General features: G+C 37.1%; 1 protein-coding gene across 6 annotated transcripts in view; it reads left to right on the top strand.

Annotated features, from left to right (window-relative positions):
• VPS13B (vacuolar protein sorting 13 homolog B) overlaps positions 1 to 21,578 on the top strand; it is a 418,623-nt gene that overhangs the window by 318,012 nt on the left and 79,033 nt on the right. For all 6 annotated transcript variants that reach the window (XM_048940337.1, XM_048940340.1, XM_048940338.1 and 3 more), the window contains 4 exons: positions 4,677 to 5,084; positions 16,419 to 16,618; positions 19,213 to 19,420; positions 19,747 to 19,931. In XM_048940337.1, the coding sequence (XP_048796294.1) occupies positions 4,677 to 5,084; positions 16,419 to 16,618; positions 19,213 to 19,420; positions 19,747 to 19,931 (1,001 nt within the window). The remainder of the gene's footprint in view (positions 1 to 4,676; positions 5,085 to 16,418; positions 16,619 to 19,212; positions 19,421 to 19,746; positions 19,932 to 21,578) is intronic.

The following is a 21,578-nucleotide window of genomic DNA, read 5'->3' as shown; positions in this document are numbered from 1 at the left end:
ATTAGCCTGGTGAACATTAGGTTGTGGTATATATTAGAATAAGCCTGCTGAGTTCAATAAGAGCTGTTACTGACCTGGGAGCTCTGTTATTTTTGTATTGCTTATTCATCTTTAGCTCACCAAATGAAAAGTCCTTTTGAGTAATATCATTATCCCAAGTTCACAGAATAAAATTTTATCTTCACAGTACAAATCTGATTGTTACAGAGAACAAGGGTAAAATACTCATAACCCAGATATTTTTTTATCTGAAGCTATAAGTAATAAAATGACAAAGAAAGAAATTGTTTCAGACAGGAATTTCTGTGCACTGCTTATAAGTTTTCTTTTATAGATGTTATGATTTTGTTCAAACTGGCCATATTGAATCCATTGGGTTTTTTGTAATAGATTTCAAAATACATAATAAATGTAAGTAATATGATGACTAATGGGTCAAGTGAAGTTGGAACTTTTTAAATGAGAAAATAGCTGGAAACCGTTTTCAGGAAACTATTCCAGTTGATTTTTGGTCCCCCACAAGGTGTACATTAACATAAACTCCGTAGAATCGCCTCTGGGACCTCAATTCCCTCTCTGATTTCATTATTGCAATGTGATTCTTTTCCTTTTGCTGTTAAGTCATCTCCTGGTGTGGTGGGAGCATATAATAAGTGTAATTTATTTATATTTATCTAATCTCCTTTTAACTCACTAGTTATTTCATCATTCTGTTTCCTAGTAGCTGTTCAGAAAGTTGTGAAGGGTAATTAGAAACTAATAATTGACAGACATGGATTTACTTAATAATCTAAAGAGATGTAGTGAAGAAATTGCAAGCAAGGAAGAAAAATTCAAATTCTACCCTCAAATGCTGCACTCTAGTAAATACTTTGCTTTAATATCATGTAGCTCAGCGTTGTTAAAATGTAGTCAGAAATAACTCACTTGAACACCACATCTTTACAAATCCAGTAATTCTCTTATTCTTTATTTGCTGGAAATAGGTGACAGCCATCTTACTACTATGCCTTAAATCTGAAGCATCAGTCTGTAATTGTGGTAGATAGTCACTGGTAGGCAGAGAACTGTAGCAATGTAACTGAGGAGTTAAAGGAGGCTTTCAGTTACTTCATGCTCTGTTCAGATGCTGATATAATTTTGGGGCGATTCAAAGTGTTGTTTGAATTATGAGAACCCATGTTTTCCTACTGGTATGGAATGTGCGGCGTGCTTCCCAAGGTGTTTAACATCATCTAAAAATACTCTTATCGCTGCGTTTTACACCCTGGGATTTTTTTTCCAGCTGCATGGAAGGTGACCTTTTACATTGTAACATCTCTTTTTAGCCCGTTTTGGATGGCTGGAGAAACTGCTGAACATCCATCTTCATCAACTGCTATAAATAACTCTTCATATTTCACCAGTTTTCACTGTTGCTGTCCATCACTTAGATATGTTTTTCTTAGAGGGAATGTTAAAGTTTCTTTTAAAGTACTAAGTATAAATTGTAGAACAGGACAAAGACTAAAAACATGTAGATTACACAATTGGAGTTCTATTTTTTTAATGTTTTATTTAAAATGCCAAAGAATCTCCTTACATAATCTTCCCCCAGTTGTAAAAATAACCTATGTCATTATGAGATAGTTAAAATATTTGCAGTGAAGGTTCCAAAGTTACATTTTCTGCAGTTACGCTCCTTGGCTGCCACCCCTTTCTGTCGGGGCTGATTCACTGTAAAATAATAACTTAATACAAACCCTTGTCAAGTTATCGGTCACGACAGCATTTTTGCTGCGTGACATGTGTGGTTTCCAAGCAGAAAGCAGGAAAGCCATTTGCATTTCTGGTGTTCTGGTATCAATTTTTTTACTGCTTTTTTGAAGGAGTGCTTTGTTTATAAAAATGAGTAACAGCTCTGATTAAACCTAGGTACATCCCAGCACAGAGCTCCATCAGCCCCACGGCTTCTCTGCCCTGCCCTAACAAAACCCATAGGGAACTGAAGCTCTCAAATTCAGCTCCTCTTCAAGTCTTTTTCAGTCATTTTATTCTCAAGCATTAGTTTGACACCTGTCCTCCCAACTTAGGTCTAAGTAGTTTTCAGAGTTAGGGGTTTTTTTTGTCTTTCAGGTTCCACTACCATAGGAAAACGTTAGCACTAAAACATACCATTGACAAAGAAGTGCAGGGTGAAAGCCCTCACACCAGGACAGAAGGATGCTTTCCTTTTATGTACTATCTGATGTACTTAATTGTGTAGCAATGCCAAAAATTCTGTTTTATTTCAGTATCCTGCTACTATTTATATAACAAAGAAAATTAAGTTCACAAGAGGCTTTTTTTGAAGAAACTCAGGGCCCCAAATCCTGGTGTGAGTCAGATTTCAAACTTGGGTCATTTTTAAAAATGCTGTTCTCCTTTCCACCTGAGTGTCATAGATAAGTGAACATCATAATGTGCCACATGTCTGTGCTTTTTTTCATAGCACTCCTTTCCCCATTCAAAGGGAAGAGAGGACCAATGCTTTGTGCAGAGGCAGGGTATTTTTAGTGCCAAGGTAGAAGGATTTTCAAGTGTTACAACGTCTCTTCCCTTGGTTTTAATTTTTAAAAAAGAGTGGTACATAAATATTCTGAAAAATCTTCCAAGTTAATTGTATATGGCTTTGGATGCCTAAAAATCTTTCCCTTTTCTAATGTCCAGTTTCCCTAGCTTTGATACTTGCCCTTCTATTAGGCTCATGTGTTTGCTAGTGTTTACTATGGGCTTTGGCTCAGTGTGGAAGATTTTGACATAAAAGAACGCATTTTCAGAAAACTAATGATTAAAATTGAGAGGAACAATTAAAATAGATTTTTAATCTTAGATTATAGTTAGCTTTGGTTTGTGAAGTACTGTTGATGTTTTTCTAAGATGATTATTTTCGTGCTTTCATTCAGATGTAACAAATCTTTCATGGCAAGTTTATCACATCTTTGTAGAAAAAGTGCCAGTTTAAAATTCACAAACTCTTGAGATGCCAAATCCTCTAACTGCACATACAGATATTCTGGGGAGTCAGAGCATGGCTTTGCCATGTGCCTGGGACTCTTAGTTACGAGCATGAGCTTGAGAACAGATCCAAATCTCTGCTCCTGCTCACTTTACCCTTGTGCTACAAGTTTCTGATTTACTAGAGAGGGAGAATCAAGTTTATCAGTTTGCATCTGCGCTAAGAGTAGAATGTGATCCTGGACAACTTTTAATATAAGTCCTAATTTGGGTTAAATGTTCCTTAATCTGTGTAAAACCTTCAAAAAACAGGGTTTCCATTATGTGTTGATAGTATAACTTGGAACTAAGTAGCACTGTTTTCTCTGAACATTTAATATAGCTTAGGCATCTGAAGAGAATTTTAATCCTTTTTTGCTCTTGAAGGGAAGGGGGGCAGGAATGAAACAGCAAGGTGAAAGCATGCTTTTACCACTGACCAGGTGGTTGCCAAAGTACCGAGTGAAAGTTTAATTTGAAATGAAACATTTTAAAAACTAAGTAAAACTTGGATTCCTGTAACAAAGTATAATGTACTGATAAGGGGGCAGACAGCAGCACAGGAGTAAATTTCAACTTAGTAAAATCCTGCTTTCCATCTGTGAAATAATCTTGGTAACTGCAACGTCTCAACTATGAGAAATACAACTGTTATCAATGGTGTTCATGTTGTTATTGGTTTCTAAAATTTCAGTGCATATTATAGCAGTCTGGGAGGTAGCAAAATCCTTTACTAAAGAGATGAAAAATTGTGACTTTATGATATTTTTGAAATATCATGTATTTCAATTTCTCTGAAAAACAAATCAAAAAATAACTCAGTTTTATATTTGGCTTAGTTTTTCAATTCAGCATAGAAATACATTGAAGAAGACCACTTATAAGCCATGTAGGAAAGAATATACATGTTTTTCAGTCATTTAAATGTGTTGAAAATGTTCACTGTTGCCTTTGGAATTTAGTCAAATATTTCTACTGTATGAAAAACTCAAGAGAATGTGGAGTATATTTATGTTTTGACACAAAAGGGCTACATATTTACCTTCCTACAAACTCAAATGAAGTGTTTGCCTTTCAGATAGTTGTGGTGGTCCCTGGAAAGAAACAAGAAAGTAAGATTTAGATTGAGACATGATTCTTCCTTTAGAACTGTAAATAGTGAAGATTGCTTGTAGTCCTTCTGCTCATATTTCAATTCAGATTTATTCATGAAAGTATTGCCTCTTCATGTTTTATCAGTGATTTAGTTCCTTTAATGAACCATAATAGGAATAATCTCTCACTGGTGACAGGTGACAGGGCAAGCGGAAATGGCCTCAAGTTGTGCCAGGGTAAGTTTAGGTTGGATATCAGGAAACACCTCTTTACAGAAAGAGTTGTTAAGCAGTGGAATAGGCTCCTCAGGGAGGTGGTTGAGTCACCATCCCTGGATGTGTTTAAAAACCAAGTGGATGTGGTGCTCAGGGACGTGATTTAATGGAGGGTTGTTAGTTAGGCTAGTATGGTTAGGTCGTGTTTGGACTTGATGATTTTTTAGGTCTTTTCCAACCTGAGTAATTCTGTGATTCTATGAATATCTCCAGTAAATGCTTACTTTTTTCCATTGCTTGAATAATTGCATTGTAATTTCTGATGTTTCTATCCCCAATTCTGTCCTACAGCTGACATCAATGTGGATATATCCAAACCTTTGAAAGCAAATCTGAGTTTTGTCAAACTTGATCAACTAAAAGAGTTTTTGAAGAAAATTATGAGCACAAATGACAACAAGACTGGGAAGGAAACTGCTCCATCAACTGGTACTCATCCAGATGAGGCTGTTGCTTCAGGAGCCAAACACTCCAGTGCAAAGGGTTTGTTACCTGCAGCGAACACCAGTGCTGCACAGGAAGTTTCAGTACAAGAAAACCTGTGGCAAGCTCTTTCGTGCTTCCAGAAAATTTCCATTCACACTGTCCAAATGGTCATTTCTATGGAAACCGTCCCACATCCAAGTAAACCTTGTTTGTTAGCTTCTTTGTCAAACCTCAGTGGAAGCCTGAATATTAAAGGTGGCCATAAAACTGCAGGTAAGAGTTTCTGATAATTAGAAGTGTTGCTGATTTGCTCGAGTGATGGTCCAGTACCCATTTGTTAGTGGAACTCCTACAGCTAGCCTAGTGAATCCATGGCAGAAAATAGCAAACCCATAATAGGGTCTGTTTGCCAGAGTTCTCCTTGCAGTGAGGTAGCACCCAGGAGTGCATAATTCTGTAGTCAGTACCCCCTCGATTGTAATAACTAATTTATTGACAGAATTCTGGATGGAATAACAGTTGCAAGATTCTGGGATTCTAATAATGCAACACACACTTCAAAGAACATTTTGACAGTTTTCACTCAATAACTACTTTTTCTTGTTAGGACCCAATAGTTCAGAGTCCTGACATATGCTACTATGTAAATACTTGGTCCTACAATTATTCTGTTCCAGGCTTATAAAGTTTTATATTGTTACATATTTCCTCTGCGCAACTGAGAGGCTTACAGAGAAAATGAAGGTGCCTGTCCCAATGGCTGCTTTCATTGTTCCAATAATGGGAATGCCAGATACTCGTTTAAAATGAAGACATTTTGAATATCTGCATAAATTGTTTTATTAGTCTTTTAGAATAATTAACAAGATGGTACATTTGCATGATCTGGAGGTGAGCCAGGTGTTGGTATTTGGCAGAGCTGCTCAAGCGATAAAACGGTCCATAGCTGAGAGCAGTGAGTTCTAGGCCAAGCTAGGTGGTGATTTATTTCTTTTTCATCAGAAATATTTCTCCTAGGGCCAGCAAGTTTCAGTGCTTCTTTATTGTTTTAAAAGTTAAAAATGAAAAATTTAAGGTTCAGAGGACTTGAAAGCCTGTGAAAGTGCTGGAGCCTGAAACTCCTGATTTATCCATAAATAAACAGCAGTGCAGGCAGGAGCAGTGACTGCATTCCCACGCTTTTCCAATCATATCGCAATCCTGGCATAGAAAGCACAGCAACAGAATAAGGGGTCTTTTTAATATCCTTTAAATAGTTATCGTTTTCTTTGTGTGTTATAATCCTCTTTCTTTCCATCACTTCCCCTCATTTATACATTATCCATCCCATACATTATGGTGTCCACAGCAAGCTTCGATGTATCAAAGCCGAGTCTGTTCAGTCACTGCACTGTAAAGCAATTCAGCAGACTCAGCAGAGTATGTCGCTTACCCTGGAATTCTTCATCCTCCCAGAAGAGGACTTACCTTGCCGTGTGTGTTGAGGCCTCAGAAACACTCTGCTGCGAAGCTCTCTGCCTCAGTTTTGCTGATAGCCTGAGTAAATAAATCTTCATCTTTCATGTCACAGTCCTCAGCATGTTTGTAGTGTAACATGCAGTCTTAAATACAGCAGTACTGATACTGAATGAATGAAAATGGAAACTAGGTTTTCTATGTAAAAAACATCTATAACCAGACAGTAAATGGACCTTAAAAGACTCTTAACATTTTATGCAACTAAAGTTGACGTACCTGTGCTTTACGAAAAGATAAATGCATGTGCATGACATTTTGCATACAGGTGTGGCTGTGCTAGAAATAGTTCTGTTACAAGTAGTACGAAAGATACACTTTGGCAAAGCTGATCGAAACCATCCAAAACCTTTTAATAATAAATTGTTTGGATATTTGTATAAAATTGTCAGTTTGCAACTAACGTTCTGATAGAAACCGAAGTGAAAAATGTAATTTCAGGAAACGAATTAAATTATCCTGCGTGGGGGAAGCATTGTTATGATCTTGTGTTGAATAGCTTTAGAGAATGCCGCAGTTACTAACTGGATTTGCTTTATTATTGCAAAAAAATTATGCAAGTTAACTCAATTTAAAAAAAAAAAAAAGTGTGGTAGCTGTGTCTTGGGAGCAAGGAGCATTTAAATATGTCAGTTCTTCACTACTTTTCCTCTTGCAGAACATTTTATAGATGCACCTTTTGAGCTGAATGGGCTTCATGTCAGACTTTTTTACAGAATGAAACTAATACACAAATACTTCACTGTGTCTTTGATTTTACAGTCAAATAACTATTGTGACCATCTGCAGCAGCTGCGTTTTACGAATTACTTGCTGAACCAAACTAAGCGCAATGACAAAAGTAGTCATCTCAGATGTACTGTTAAAACAGAGAAAGAAAAAGGAGCGTTGCTTGCCTTTTGTACAGTATGGCCATCTGCTGTACAGATGTTATTATATAGAATGACTTCAGATACAATAATTGTAGAAAATTTTCATTAAAACCTCAACAATTTGCACTTGTTTACTTGAATCTGCATAACTCCCCAGTGAGACAACACAATACGCTTGGGGTTTCTTTGGTTCTCACTAGCTTTCTCTTTGATCCTTTTTGATGTGCTGACTTTAATAAACATAGTTAAAAACACTGTTCAAAAACATCATGGAAAAAACTACAAAGGAACAATTACAGCAGTAGAAACTACTCTAATCCCTTACTTACGCAAGCTATTTTTAGTGAAATATGTTTTTTTACACGTTTTATGTGGCGGAGTTTTATAAACAGTGTGAACGACCCCTTTTCCAGATGAGCTTTAATGCAGGAGTTGAAGTTGTTTTGTAAGGAATCCTATTTGCTAGGAATTATTTAGGGGGAAAAAAACCAACCTCATATGACTGTATCGTCGGCATTTCTCCTCCGTTATAGGAGGAAAACAAAAGTGCGTGACCCCATTTAATGCTTTGATTCTTCAGCTGAAATTAAAAAAAAAAAAAGCCTGCTATATAGGGATTTTTTTAATTATCAGTTTTCCCTCTAGACTTTCATGGCTTACTCACAGAAGATAAAGCCTCTGTCTTTTAATTATTCTTTTTTTTAATGAATGTTAAAAAGTTGTACTTTCTGAAAAGCAGTGGCTAATTAGTTGAATTATTTCTTTCACTTCTAACAAATGTAATTATTGAACCCTCACGTTACAGTTGGATCAAATTGAAACACCTTCAGTTCTACTTATCCTGCTGCACTGTTATTACAACCCCAAACCTTTAGCGTTTCAAGGGACTTCATTTTTTTGGACTATTTCATGTTTCAGTGCAGCAGTTACTTATAACAATGCAGTAAGTATTTCTGCTAGAACACTTAAGCTCTCCTCTGTACTTACCCTGAATAGTTTGGTTTTAGCAAAGTATTACTATTGTACAATGTCATGCAGTGTACTGGGGGAAAAAAAAATTCCTTTCCCCCCAAAATGTTATTAATTTTGCTTTAGAAAAGCCTGAAGATATAAGTTTTTCTGGTACCATTAAGGGCAAGAGCTTAAGTCATATTGGTGTTAAATAACATAATTACTTGTAGTCAGTTTAGGTTTTGTAGCTTAGAGTTACAAGTTAAAACTTGTGCCCGTTTCATAGAAGCAAGTAACAAACATTTAGTTCACTTTTGACAACTTGTTTGTACTGCTGATGAAAACCTGAAGTTTGAAAACTGTTGTTAGACCTGGTTCAGTGATTTTTGTCCTCTGAGGTATGTGACATCTTCTGCAAAGTGGCTGTAGCACTCAAGGGTTGCAGCTTTGCAATTGCTTGTGATCTGTAGCTCACTATAGAAAGTTGCATGCTGTTTAAGTCCAAATCACTTCTAGTAATAAATACTAGGAAACGATGTGATTCTGTACATATGACTTCCTGTTAATTTATGTTTGGTGTTGAAATTAGCACTATCTACTTGCCAGCAGAGCAGATAAATGAGAGAACTGGAGAACTGCGCTCTCCCCAGACAGCAAAAAGCCGCAGCTATCAGAGGAGCCTAAATATCCTCTGGCTGGACACAGAGGGAAGCCTTGCTGTGCACTGCCTGAAGTTAGGGAGCTGTGTACAGTAAGTGCTCCAAAGATCATAGAGTTCCCCAGCCCTTTGTCCCATATGCGGATATATTTACTTTAGCATATTAAGAAGGGGAAAAAGTAAATGCTAGTTGTACATATGATAATTACAAGTACTTTTTACTAAACATAGAAGAAATTACATACTTAAGATATTTTTCTGAAATATTAAAAAATAAATGGTGCTATTAATTGGTGGAGAACAAAGACCAGACTTCATTTTGGGGTTAACTGGCTCTCCTGAGAAAACTCTGCTAAGGCGTTGTCATAGCCTTTGGATGCTGCAGATATGCAAGTTAGCCCATGGGGAAATAAAACATTAAATTAGATATGACTACCTAAAATAATATGCAGCAGTAACAAGCCATTTACAACACCCAGAAGGCCTTTGTTACTTTTAGAAAGAAATATAAACTCTTTCCAACACTTGAACAATAGGAAATTAATTCTTTGTCAGTAAAAGTCAGAGGACAAACTAAATATTTAAATGGCCACTGAGGATTGAGGTGGAAGTGCAGCTTGTAGACAGCTATACAAATCACTAACAAACCTTAATGAATATTGGGTGTGGGCATCGGGGTCCTGTCAGATTTGACACCGTGTCCCAAGTAGCTTAAACCCAACACTCAAGAAAAGGTGGAGACCTCATCAGGTCTCTAACATCTGGGATTTTATTTGTCATTTTGGCATACCCTGCAAGCGCAAAAGAAAGAGTAAAAGGGGATTATCTTGACAATGAAATGAGTTACTGAATCTTGTGATAATGAAAAGCAGAAGAATTCTAATTCCCTTCTATAGTCCCTGAGGTGGAGGTGCGTTTATAGTTCTGCAGAAGTATAATGTAGGAGGGAAGAACAGATGGCCTAAAATCCATGAAACAAGACACCACCTAATCCCAGTACTGAGTACCACTATTAATCCTGGTCAGATTCCCTACTGGTACTTCGTAACAGGGTTCAGAATTGCTACTGAGGAGCCAGCATGTTCACTTGGGGAAAAGAAGAAGGAAAAAAAAAGAAAATTAGTTGTAGGTCGTTGACTGAAGCGCTGCTGCTGTGGAACTGCATTTACGGTTGAAATATCTTCAAATGGTAAACTCCAAGTGAAATTCAATTCGGAACATATATGATTGATTCTGTATTCTCTTCTGCTTTTATTGTGAAAGTGTTTGCATATTTTTAAGACCAGGATTTCTTCTGTTACGTGGATCCCAGTGCTTTACGTAGCAGTTGTATGTTATTTTCACAGTACTTGGTTCTGCAGAATTCTCTAAGAATTAGAATATAGATCATGAATGCCAAGGTTTTTATTTTTACTTTTGATACTTTGCGCCATTACTTCAGCTCAACCCAGAGGACTTTTTTAGGATATTTTGCAGTGTGCGGTACAGAAAGCAACAATCAGTTGTTACTGTTTGGTCTTAGGGGCCAGTTCACAAGGTTGTTCAAATTGCAGGCATGCTGGCAGCACGTTTCTTCTTTTTCTGTGACAAGAGTATTTTTAATGGAATGAGATCACCAGCTTCTTACCCACAGAAAGGGAGCAATTCCATAGGAACTCCAGGTGACTGTGGCCGTGCATTTCCACACTTGGCCTCTTGCTAGCTCTGTTATTCCTGCAGCTGTTAGGAGTTGTATCAAGGCACTGATGTGTTTGAAAACCGATGCAACAGGAAAGGAGTGTCCAGCAAGATCACCTTCATCTGACACAATGGGGAAGTTATTTTAATGGCTGTGCTAGCACATTTTTAATTAAAGAACCTCTCTATGCCCACCTGTAAAGCAGTAGCAAGAATGTTTAGTCACTTTTCTAAAAACTAATTATATCTAAAGATAAAATATTTATGAGACAAGAACTAAGTTAACTCTCAGTTCTGAAAGCTGGCTTGACAAAGGTGAAATGAGCACCATTTTCGTTGTTCACTACTCTTCATTTTTCTCCACTTAATTGAAATAGGGTAGGACAGTACAGTGGCTTACACATATATTAAAATTATTGTATACCAAAAACAGCCTGGAACAAAACTGAAAGTCCCTTTAGATTAGTACATCCTTTCTGACCAGACATATCACATAATCCAAAACTACCAGATCAACAAGTGAATTGAGATTTTTCAGCTATTTAGTATTCAGTAGTGTAATGAACATGATGTACCTGCCCAGTTATTCTTTAAGGGAGATGAGCTCATTTCAGATAGATAACCATCTTTGACTTCTCTTCTGATTCATCACTGACCTGAACTCCATTTGAACCTTGTTAGACACAAAACAAGCAGGATTCCTGGCTTGAGCTATAAAATATAATTAAGCCCTTTTGAAATGATGTGTAAAAGAACATAGCTTTACCCCCACTATAACCACCACCACCACCACAACCAATAAAGTTAAATCAAGCACTGCCTGTAATGGATTAAAATAATAAATGTTCCTGGATTTTAGTGTTTGAAGTATTTGAAGAAAACAGGCTCCCAGCAGCCAGGACTGCTGAATGCAGGGGGACATTTATTAGTGACGAATTCAAGGGTTTGGCCTGTTTAAGATCATTACTTTCTGTTTACCGTGTGTTACACATCTCGTGTTTTTACAGAGCCCACATGTGTCCATATGTAATGCTGAACAACTCTTTTTCACTAAAGAATAGTTAATTGGTAATGTGTAAATACTGTTCTCATGGGGAGAATGAACTATCATAAGATTCAACTCGACACTAATGAGAAATCCAGTGCGGTCAGTGGATTATTAACTAAATCTCTCCTGGAAAATTGTCCTTCACTACATCTCACTGTTTGTTTGCTACTACTGTTTCCAGGATTAACTAAATTGGCTGTTTCTTAAATAAACGACAGTATTCCCCTTGTAATTATTTTCATAGCTTTGTAGCCCCATTTTCTGTCAGAAGCCACTTCTAAGAGGATACCTATCAGCAAAGCATTGCAACTGTAGCACAGCTGCTTTCAATAGGTGAGGTATCTCAAGTTTTCTAAAGAGGAAAATAATTCACATGAATAATTATACCTATCTGCATATCTGCAGTATCTGCAGCAATTGTAAAATAGATACTAAATGCAAATGTGAAGAATGAATGTTCCAAAGCAAATATCATAGATCATTACCCTTGTAGTGTGTGACATTAAAGTAGAAGGTACTAAGGGAGAGCTGCTTGCCCATTACCCGTCAGCAGCCAGATACTGTCTGTGCTGTCCAACCATGGAGTATACCAGAGTGCTGTGGTGGTGCTGACCCCACGGCACACATGCATCTCTCCTGGTCTGAGCCCACACCACAGGTTCGGACTCTGGGTCACTGTTGCTCCTGAGCTGACTCAAACTGGGAAAAGCAATTTTTTTCCCAGAGATAGGATTTGTAGCAAAGCTGTGACTGTTTTCCAAAAGGCTTTTCAAAATATACCTTGTCCATAGCCCAGTGCAATTTGTTCTATTTATTACGCGTGGTTCTGTTTTCTTAAAACTCTTTTCCCATGTAGAAATTTCCAATTAAAATAATGCTCTGTGTTGTATTAGGTGCAGTGCAGAGAACCAAACAGGATTTACAGCTACCCAAGGAAGAGCAGTGCGGTGCATTACAAAAGAAAAAAAAATTCCTGCTGCATTTCTACTTGTTTTATTTGGAGTCAATTCAAATATCAGCAATTCAAAATGTAAAATAAAATGCCCGTAGTTAATATCTAAACATCATCTCTGCCTTTGTCTTTGTGAACCAGGAAAAATAACAGAGTTCATTCTAAACACCTTTTTTGCCTCAGTGCTGATTGTTGCTGTAAGCAGTGTGTTCGCTGCATCCTTTTCAGCGGGCTGCTCTGGGTTTCTGTGCACGCATGCAGAGATTTACACAGGGGGCAGTTTAACGTGGTGCCTCTTACTGATGGTACCTCCAATGTGTTTATGTGCAGCACTCAAATTCTATGAAACATCTTTATATTAGCATAAATTAAGTCTTTACTGACTGACAAAGAAGGCTGTCATAATGGCAAACCAAATGTTGTCTTTTAGTAAATTTTCTTCATTATTCTCCTCTGTTGACCTCTATGTGTAATTTCTGTGCAAGGTGATTTCTAACCCCGGTGTTTCTCAAACCCTCCTACATTATTCCCAGCTGTATAAAAATATCTGGATATACCTTTTGAGTGTATGTCATTGTAAGGAAAGCTGTACTGAGACGGAAAGAAGCCTGACAGATGCTGTGATTTGCTCAGTTAGAATGGCAGCATCTTGAGGTGCTGCTGTGGGTCAGGGTGGGGTCTGACAATGGAGGGTTTGCAGCATTCTTTAAACAGTGTCTAAAGCAAGTGCTTCATATTTATTAGTCTCTTGGAGGAGTATATTAAGAGTCATGAAACCATTTGTTTCTAGAAGTAAATTATTGCACGTACTGAAAAGTATGTTGGTGTTCATGAGCAATAATCCAAACAGAACAAGTTAACTTCTACATATCACAACAATCGTTTATGAAGATATATGACTTCTGTGTGATGCCATCTCAAGTTCACTTCAGATGGAGACTTTGATTTAATCTGTTTAAACTTAAGTTACAGTTCTACAATAGAAGTTTGTGAGAGACACATGGAAGGATTGACTGCAAATAGTGCTTTGGAGGGAAAAAGCAGGAGAAATATTTTGCATCTTTGCCTTTCTGAGATGCCTTTCAGTCTTAGGAAAGCAACTTCACTCACTGAGCCTATACTTGGAATTTCAGGATGACATTAACAATGCTAAAATAAGCTCCTTTCCAGCACATACTGATATTTCTTCACCCCCTTCCCCTAGGATGTGAGATTATTTCTTTTCTCATGTCATCCTTCTTGGATTTCTGTCCTGGTTTGTGGTACCCCGTTGAAGCTTTCCCTATACCCAAAGATTTCTTTGTTTCCTATTGCTTTTTAAGGGCTGTGCATTCACATCAGTTTGTGCAAACTCATCTCAATGCTCTTTGCACTCATTTATTTATTTTATTTATTAGGAAAATAAATGTTCTTCTCTGAAAGAGTGGTCAAGCACTGGAACAGGCTGCCCAGGGTGGTGCTTGAGTCAGCATCCCTGGAGGTGCTCAAGAACTATTTAGATGTTGTACTAAGGGACATAGTTTAGTGGGGAAATATTGGTGGTTGCTGGACAGTTGGCCTGGATGATCTTGGAGGTCTGTTTCAACCTTGGTGATTCTATGATTCTATTTTAATTTTTTTTCCATTAAGAGCGCGGAAAATTTTATACTAAGATTCACTTTGTTCTCCAAAGTACAAATAGGTAGTACTGCTATGAAGAACAGTCTTGTCCCAGTGAGAAATCTCTCACTGGGTCTGTGAGCTTTACCTGAAATTTGTAGAACTCAGGCTGTGGAGGTGTTTGTATTGTGTGTTAGTTTAGAATTTACTGACTTCGTCTTAATTGTGTCTTCATTTCTCAGTTGTTTACACGGTGTTTGAGAAATGTGCTGCTGATTTTCAAATAGCAGGATTATGTGCTGAATGCTCAGTTTTGTAGTTAAGCTGTTGGATATTGTGTTTTCTTTGTACTTCGTGGAGATGACTGCAGAAGACTGCAAAACATAATCCTTCCAAGTGTAATCCCAGTGAAAGAAAACATAAATAAAACCACTTGTATTCTGGCATTCCTTTTTTCCCTTTTGTTATTTCTGCAACTTGGCATATGCTCCAGTAAAACTATAGAACATTTCTATATATTGCAGAATTGTGCAATAGTTGCTTAGAATTTCTCCTCTTTAAAACAAAAGTTTCATGTAGACTTTATAAAAAAATGAATTTCCAAATACTGTAATGCCTCTAAAAATAACCAGTCTGAGCATAGCATTTTCAGAAAAACGCCTTTTTCCTGGCGTAAGACTGTATGTGAGGCTGATAATGTTCACCAGTTTTGCCGAATAAAGTCCAAACTCAGACCAAAAGGAGAGGCATCATGGAGTGCTGATGTTTGTGTTCTTGATTATCACTGGAGATTGATGTTAAAAAAAATATCCTCGGAACAGTTTCTGACATGTGAGCTCGTTACAGATAAGACCAGGCACAGGCACTCAGAAGCCTGCCTGAAGAACCCAGGGCTGTCACCCCTTTACAGTTCGTGACAACAGCCTTCTTAGATTGGCATGAGGCAAGTGTTCAATCAAGGCCGTGTCAGCCTTACTAAACCTCAGACAACCCAACACTTATTCTTCTCATTTGTGATTCCTACTCAAGTACAATTCAGTGCCATTGCAGCTATTGAGAATGTGAACCACGTTCTTAGTGGATGCAGGAGTAATAGGAAAAAAAAGAAACACAGTATATTTCCTTCCATTGTATGAAATATGTCTTGGTGTTATGGAATCATATCTGCCAGGATGCAGATATTTTCCTCTGGATTCTCAAAGATTCATTGGAGAAGTTTTATTGTATGTATTCAAAACAGCGTTTTGAATTATTTTGGGGGTCTTTTCTACCAGCAAAGGTATGAAAATATTAAATGAAACTGTGTGTAAACTTCATGTGTTTCTTAATCATTCATCTTCTGTAAGTAAGTACTGAGTTTCTTTAGAGAAGTAACCCACAGGCATTATGAAGTATGGCCATATTCAATATTCATCTATAAGCACCAGAACAAAAAAATTAACCCAGCCTCAGTTATAGTACTTCTCATGCAAATATATTTAAGTATTAAAAAGACAGTAAGTGTGGTTTGTTTTATTAAATTGTGATTGCAGTAATTTAAATTCACAAGAGATGTGAAAATTCTAGGTGTTTCTTTCCTGAAAATGTTTTTTCTTTAATGTGAGAACATAAGGTCTATCATAAATCTAACCTGCCATTGTCTTTTTTATGTTTTATAAAGCTCTGTGAACTGCAGATGGTTATAATGTGAAAAGTTTAGATTGTTTTTAGGTAAACATATGTTATATATTTTGAGTTACAGTAATGGCTTTGAATTATTTGAATTCAAACATTACCTTTATTCTCCCGCTAAGCACTCCGAAGTCTAGCAAAGCAGTACTTTATAAGTAACCTGAACTAAAGCAAAGAGAATCATTCAAAATAAGTATTTCCTATCAGGTTAAAATATAATCAAGTGAAGCAGCTGTTCTTGTTCTTAGGACACTCTTTTGAAAAAATGTCACAGTTTAATGAAAAAAATGTCTCTTCTCATAAACCTTAAAATACTCACACATGTAAAAAGTCATAATGTTTTGGCAAATAGTTCTTTGTAAGGAATGTGCTTGAAACATACCTGCTCCATAACTGCAACAGTGCATAAAGTATATGCAGTAATGCTGTAAGAGCAAGCTGAAAAAAAAGTCTCACGTTCTCTTGTCCAACTGTGAATCTCTTCCTTGGACTGGAGAGCAGTTGTCCACACAAATAATTCCATGGATGCTGTGGGGCTGCTTATGTGAGAAACTTCTTACTGGTACACATTCACAATCTCAACCTAAAGCGAATCCAGACAGCAATGACAAAAATTTGGGGAGACTGACTACCAGCAGGATAAAGTCTCTGTCTCTCTTTTCAGGAATCCATGGATCATGTTTTGTCCTGGACATAAAAGATTTCCTGCTTAAAACAAGTCTCAAAGAAAGAACCAGGTCTTTGATCGGCCCTTTTTGCTGCTCGGTTACAGTGGAAGCCAAGTGGTGTAAGCACAGCGGTGATCCTGGCCCAGAGCAATCTATTCCAAAAATGTACATTGATTTGAGAGGAGGACTGCTGCAGGTCTGTATGAGATGCTTATGGATCTGATATCAAACTTTAACTGGCTTTGAGTGATAGAGATTTCACAGATAAATTGCACAGAAGCCCGTAAAGCTTTGCATATAACAAGAGCTCGTTTGGCTGGGGGTTTCTGGTTGGCTAGTTTGAGTTTTTGATTTTTTTATTTTTACCCTTTAAAGTAAGTCTTCTTTCATGTAAAACTGAGGATTGAAAAATTGTGTATAATGTTTTGTTTTTCACTTTTTTTTCTTTGTTTTCAATACTGCTTAAGCTATGCATTGTAGCTGTATGTGTGTGTTCCTCTAAAGTACTGGATCAGATTACTAACACTTAATATTAAGGACCCTGTTCTGATGTATGTGTTTGTCCATCCGTGAGCTATGTGTCTGTAATGCCTCAGGGTAATCTTGTGAAATGCATATCCTTTCTTTTTAAACTTACACAAATTTCTCAGGGGAGCAATTATAAACCGTTGTTTGTAGTAATTAAGACTCAGTTTTCCGTGCTGTCCTCTCTTTTTTGGAAGTGCCCATAACTTGAAACCAGTCCAAGAAGCATGGGAGTTCTTGAAAGGAAACATAGATTCTGTGGGACTTAAACAAGTGGGCTTTAAGACGTGTCTTGTTTTAATTATTTTTATTGTAGTATCTATACACACCAAATGTTTTAAAATAAATGTATAAATCAAGCATATAAAACACAAAAAGGAAATCTTGACATTTAGTTGTATAATTAGAGTTTTTCCCAGAATCAACATCAGAAATTTGTAAAACCACAGCCCATGAATAGGGATAATTGAGTAATACAAATTTAGTATATATAGTATAATGAATAAAGTGAGTTTGTTTTTCTGCTTCTTTTCGATTTGTTATTCACAGGTTGGCTGACCACCTCTGTGTGTTATTACTAGAAGGATGTTATGGTGTTTGTGGGTTTTTGTTTTGTTTTTATAAATTATTTTTGGTTTTGTTTTTTTTTTACAAACACCTCAAAAATATCTATAAATCTGAAAAAGCCATTTATTATTAGACTATGTTCTGTAGTAATTAGCTTTTCTAGAAAAAAAAATATTTACTGCAGCAGAACAGATTGGAGATTGCTGACAAAAGCATCAGCTGCTCTGTTTCAAATGAATTTTACCTAATCTAGATATATTCTGCTCCTGTTAATTTGTATTACAACAGAACAAAGAGAACTGATGTGAATTTGATGCCTTAGTAGTGAATCAGGGGTATTAGTAATCGGTATTATTATTCCTGTATTAGGAGTTTCCTGCTCTGGATTTCCAGCTCCCTTAAAAATAACATGAATAAATCTGAATGGGAAAAAACATTCCTCTCTTCTCCATCTGCAGAGACCTGAGGCCTCTGGGCTCCCCCAGGGGGTGATGAAGCTCCCCTGAGGTGGAGGAGCTGAGCTCGGAGCAGCTCTGGACATTGCAGCAGAGGTGCACTGGGCTCAGGGATATCCGTGGGGCTCTGCCTGTTCAGCTCTCCCTTGGCTGCAGCTGTTTGCAGGTGGCCTTGGTTTGTTCCATGGGCTTACACACCAACACAGAGGAAGAAAAAGCGCCCTTCTTGACAGCTGTATTGCAGTCACTTAAAGAGTCTTCTCGTTTTGTTTTGTTTTTTTTTTGTATTTGAAAATGGCTGTTTCCCACTGACAAAATTTGCACTGCTCTTTATGTGCAGACTTGACTTGTTTGCTCTCCTCCCGTCCTTACTATGAACTTCTAAGTTGCTGTCTGGTGGTCCCACTTTGGTTCTAAATGTCTTGATTAATTTCCATTTAAAGTTGCTCCCCTGTTTCTCTGTTTCTCCTGGGCCTGCTTCTGCACAAGGACTAAAGGACATAACGTGATCCTTTCAAACTGGAGGTGGATTTAAGAAAAGCAACACTGCTTTTCAGTGCTGGGAAAGGAATGTCTGCTTGCCTTTTGCTGCACAGTATATGAATCTTCTGCATTTTGAATTTTGGCTTTGCATAGATGTATTTTTTGTTTAATTTCTGTGGGTTTTATTAAACTTCAGGCCGTGCTGTCAGAACTTGCAGCACATCCCATTCGCATTCTGCATGTAGTCAGTGTTTGCTTGAGATGATCTCGGGTGTGTCTTTCTGGTCTTTTTGCTGTGTCGCTTCTTCAGTTTCTAATGTGTTCCAGAGTTCCAATCAGCTCTTTGAACAATTTAAACTCTGAATCTTTAACTTTTTTTGGTCCTATTTTAAATTGGAAGAGTGGTGAGTAGTCCTCGCAGTACCGCACTGCACTCGGCTGTGTGTTTGCGTATCGCTCGGCAGCTCTGTGCTCCTCTCCAGCAACTGTCTCAGTTGTAAGCGTCAAGAATTAACACTTCTTTCAGAATGATGAGAAGAAGAAATCAGCCACAGTGATTTTGTACAGGTTTCTTGTCGTTCCTCTTCTTTGCTTTCACATTTAGGATATGTGCAAGCAATTAAGACTAGAGTAGGCTGAAAGCAATATAATGCTCTTTTCTCTTTTTCTTTTCTTTTTTTCCTTCAGAAACAACTGTAGGTAATCATTTTCTGGTTTTGTTTTTTTTTTTTTTGTCTTTGTTTTTTGTTTTTCTGTAAAGGTTTTCTGGGGTCAGGAGCATTTGAACTGTTTAGTTCTTCTCCAGGAGCTTGTTTGGGAATACCTTACTAAAACTGGCAGTGCAGAGGCATTCATGTCCGAACGGAGGTATCGCTCTTCTTTCCCTATGGAAAGAAATCAGGCCTCAAAAACAGAGCATTCCTCAGATGATCTGAGAACAGGCCTGTTCCAGTATATACAAGATGCAGGTAAGAAGAATATTGTTACTCTCCATTTTTTAATTATATAATAAATATACTAGTATCCTATTAAAGAAAACTTGCCTCTTACAATGAATTATTTTTTTTTTAAGCAGTTGAAAAGCCATCTGCTAGAATAAAAAAAAAAAAAAAAAACAGTTTTTTTAAATTCCTTTCCATTTAAGCTGTAATCTTTTAAAAGTCAGGGAAATTGCATTTTTATATTCTCTCCTTTTGATCCTGAGGAGTTTATTTTTAACTGCTTTGGTCTCATAAAAGAACATGGTTTTTTTTAGAAATTATATGACAGATTATACCTTTATTTCGTTTGACAGAAGCACAAAAACTGCCTGGTGCCTATGAAGTTGTGTTTTACAATGAAACTGAGGATAGTCCAGGAATGATGTTATGGAGATATCCAGAACCCAGAGTGCTCACTCTCGTAAGAATTAATCCTGTTCCTTTTAATACCACCGAAGACCCTGATATCAGCACTGCTGACCTTGGAGATGTTCTTCAGGTGGGTAATGAAACTTTTCTTCTTTTGTTAACAACAGAAAACATAACTGCTGTAAAGTGAATGTTTTCAAGCTTGTGTTTATTAAAAATGAGCACAAAACAAATGTCAGAAGCTCTATAAAATCAATAGGAGGTAAATTCTACAGCTTGTGCACATCTTTACTTTTAAAACTACTCATGCAAACATTTTAACCACTAATCTGCATTTTCATGACCTATCAAGCTTTATCAGTCTGTTTTGCCAAGAATACCAAGTTTTTATTGTAGCTTCATATGCTTTCATCCGTCAGTCTTTATTTAAAGACCTTGTTTAATTTGAAAGTGAAACATATGCAAAGGCAGGCTTCGTCTGAAATTGCCAAGATGCATGGAATCATTGACCTAAGATCTCTAGTACTGCCATTCTCTTCTTTCTCTGATCGTGGGTGGCTGTACTTCTTCTAAGAAGATACTCAAAAGTCAGAGAAAGGATCTAATTACTCATGTTTTGCTTTGAGAGGGTTGAATTGGGCAGACCCATTTGACTTGTGAGATCATGGAAATACCCTACAAAGGAGAGATGAGTACTGCAAACTGCCAATTCTGTGACTCAAAGATAGGCCTCATCCTTAGCTCTGAGAATTTTTGCTTTCCAAAATAGTTATTACACTGTCTGTTGTCTTGTATTCCAAATTGGATATCTTTTTTTTATTTTTTTCAATTGAATCTGCTTGTTGGTCAGAATGGTGTTGTGAGTCGAGGAAATTCAGTATCTCCCAATTCCTCCTATTTGTTCAGAAATGTTGAATTATATTTTATTGTTGCTATGACTTCCAAAATTGCATTTAAAATTGAATTATGCACCAATATGCTTTGAGTTATGGATAAGAAGTATTATCTTCCTCAGATAAATGGTATTATGTTGTTACAGTGCACACAGTGCTAGTGAGATCATGTATGTGTCCTGCCAATTTCTTTGCCCTCTAGACAGCCGTATGTCCTTTCAGTTATATGGAAATTAAAACTCAATGGAAGTAAAGATCAGCTCTACTTGGCATGAGGTTTGAATCAAAGATCAAAATTGTTATTGTATGCTTTCTTGGTGACCCTATTACATTGCTATGAAAGCCAGCAATTTACCTTATTTCAGGATGGTATTTTCAGTGTAGCACACCAAGTTTTTGGTGTAATTGCTTTATGCTCCTGTTATAGATTACAGATATCATAAGCATAGTGTATGTGATTTGTAATGTGTCCCTGTACAAGGAAAGTATCAGATCTTCAAATGGGCATCGATGGGGATTCCACTATACATATGAGTAGACTTAAGAGTAGCAGTCACATTTAGCCTCTTTGTGCTGAGTGAAAAGAACATAGTTGCAGTCTTCTGTCCTTTCTTCTATAATTGTCTCACACAGTGCTCTGCTGCCAATTTGGATTGAATAAACTTCTACTGGTCTTCACATAATTTTTCAACGTTGCATTTAATCCTGTACATGAACTACAGTGAACTGTTTCCACCACTATTTTAAGTTTTTTGTCAAGCATCCCTATGTAGCTTCCCTCCATTGTGCTTTTTACTGGGCAGACTCTATTCTTAAGATCTGTCCATTTTATGATGAATTAAATATAATGGAGTCTGAACGCCTTGGGTTTTCAATTACAAGGA

Source organism: Lagopus muta, chromosome 3 (genome assembly GCF_023343835.1).
Source record: "Lagopus muta isolate bLagMut1 chromosome 3, bLagMut1 primary, whole genome shotgun sequence".
Lineage (NCBI taxonomy): Eukaryota > Metazoa > Chordata > Aves > Galliformes > Phasianidae > Lagopus > Lagopus muta.
Note: the sequence above shows the minus strand (reverse complement) of the source record. Positions and strands in the feature narration are given on the sequence as shown.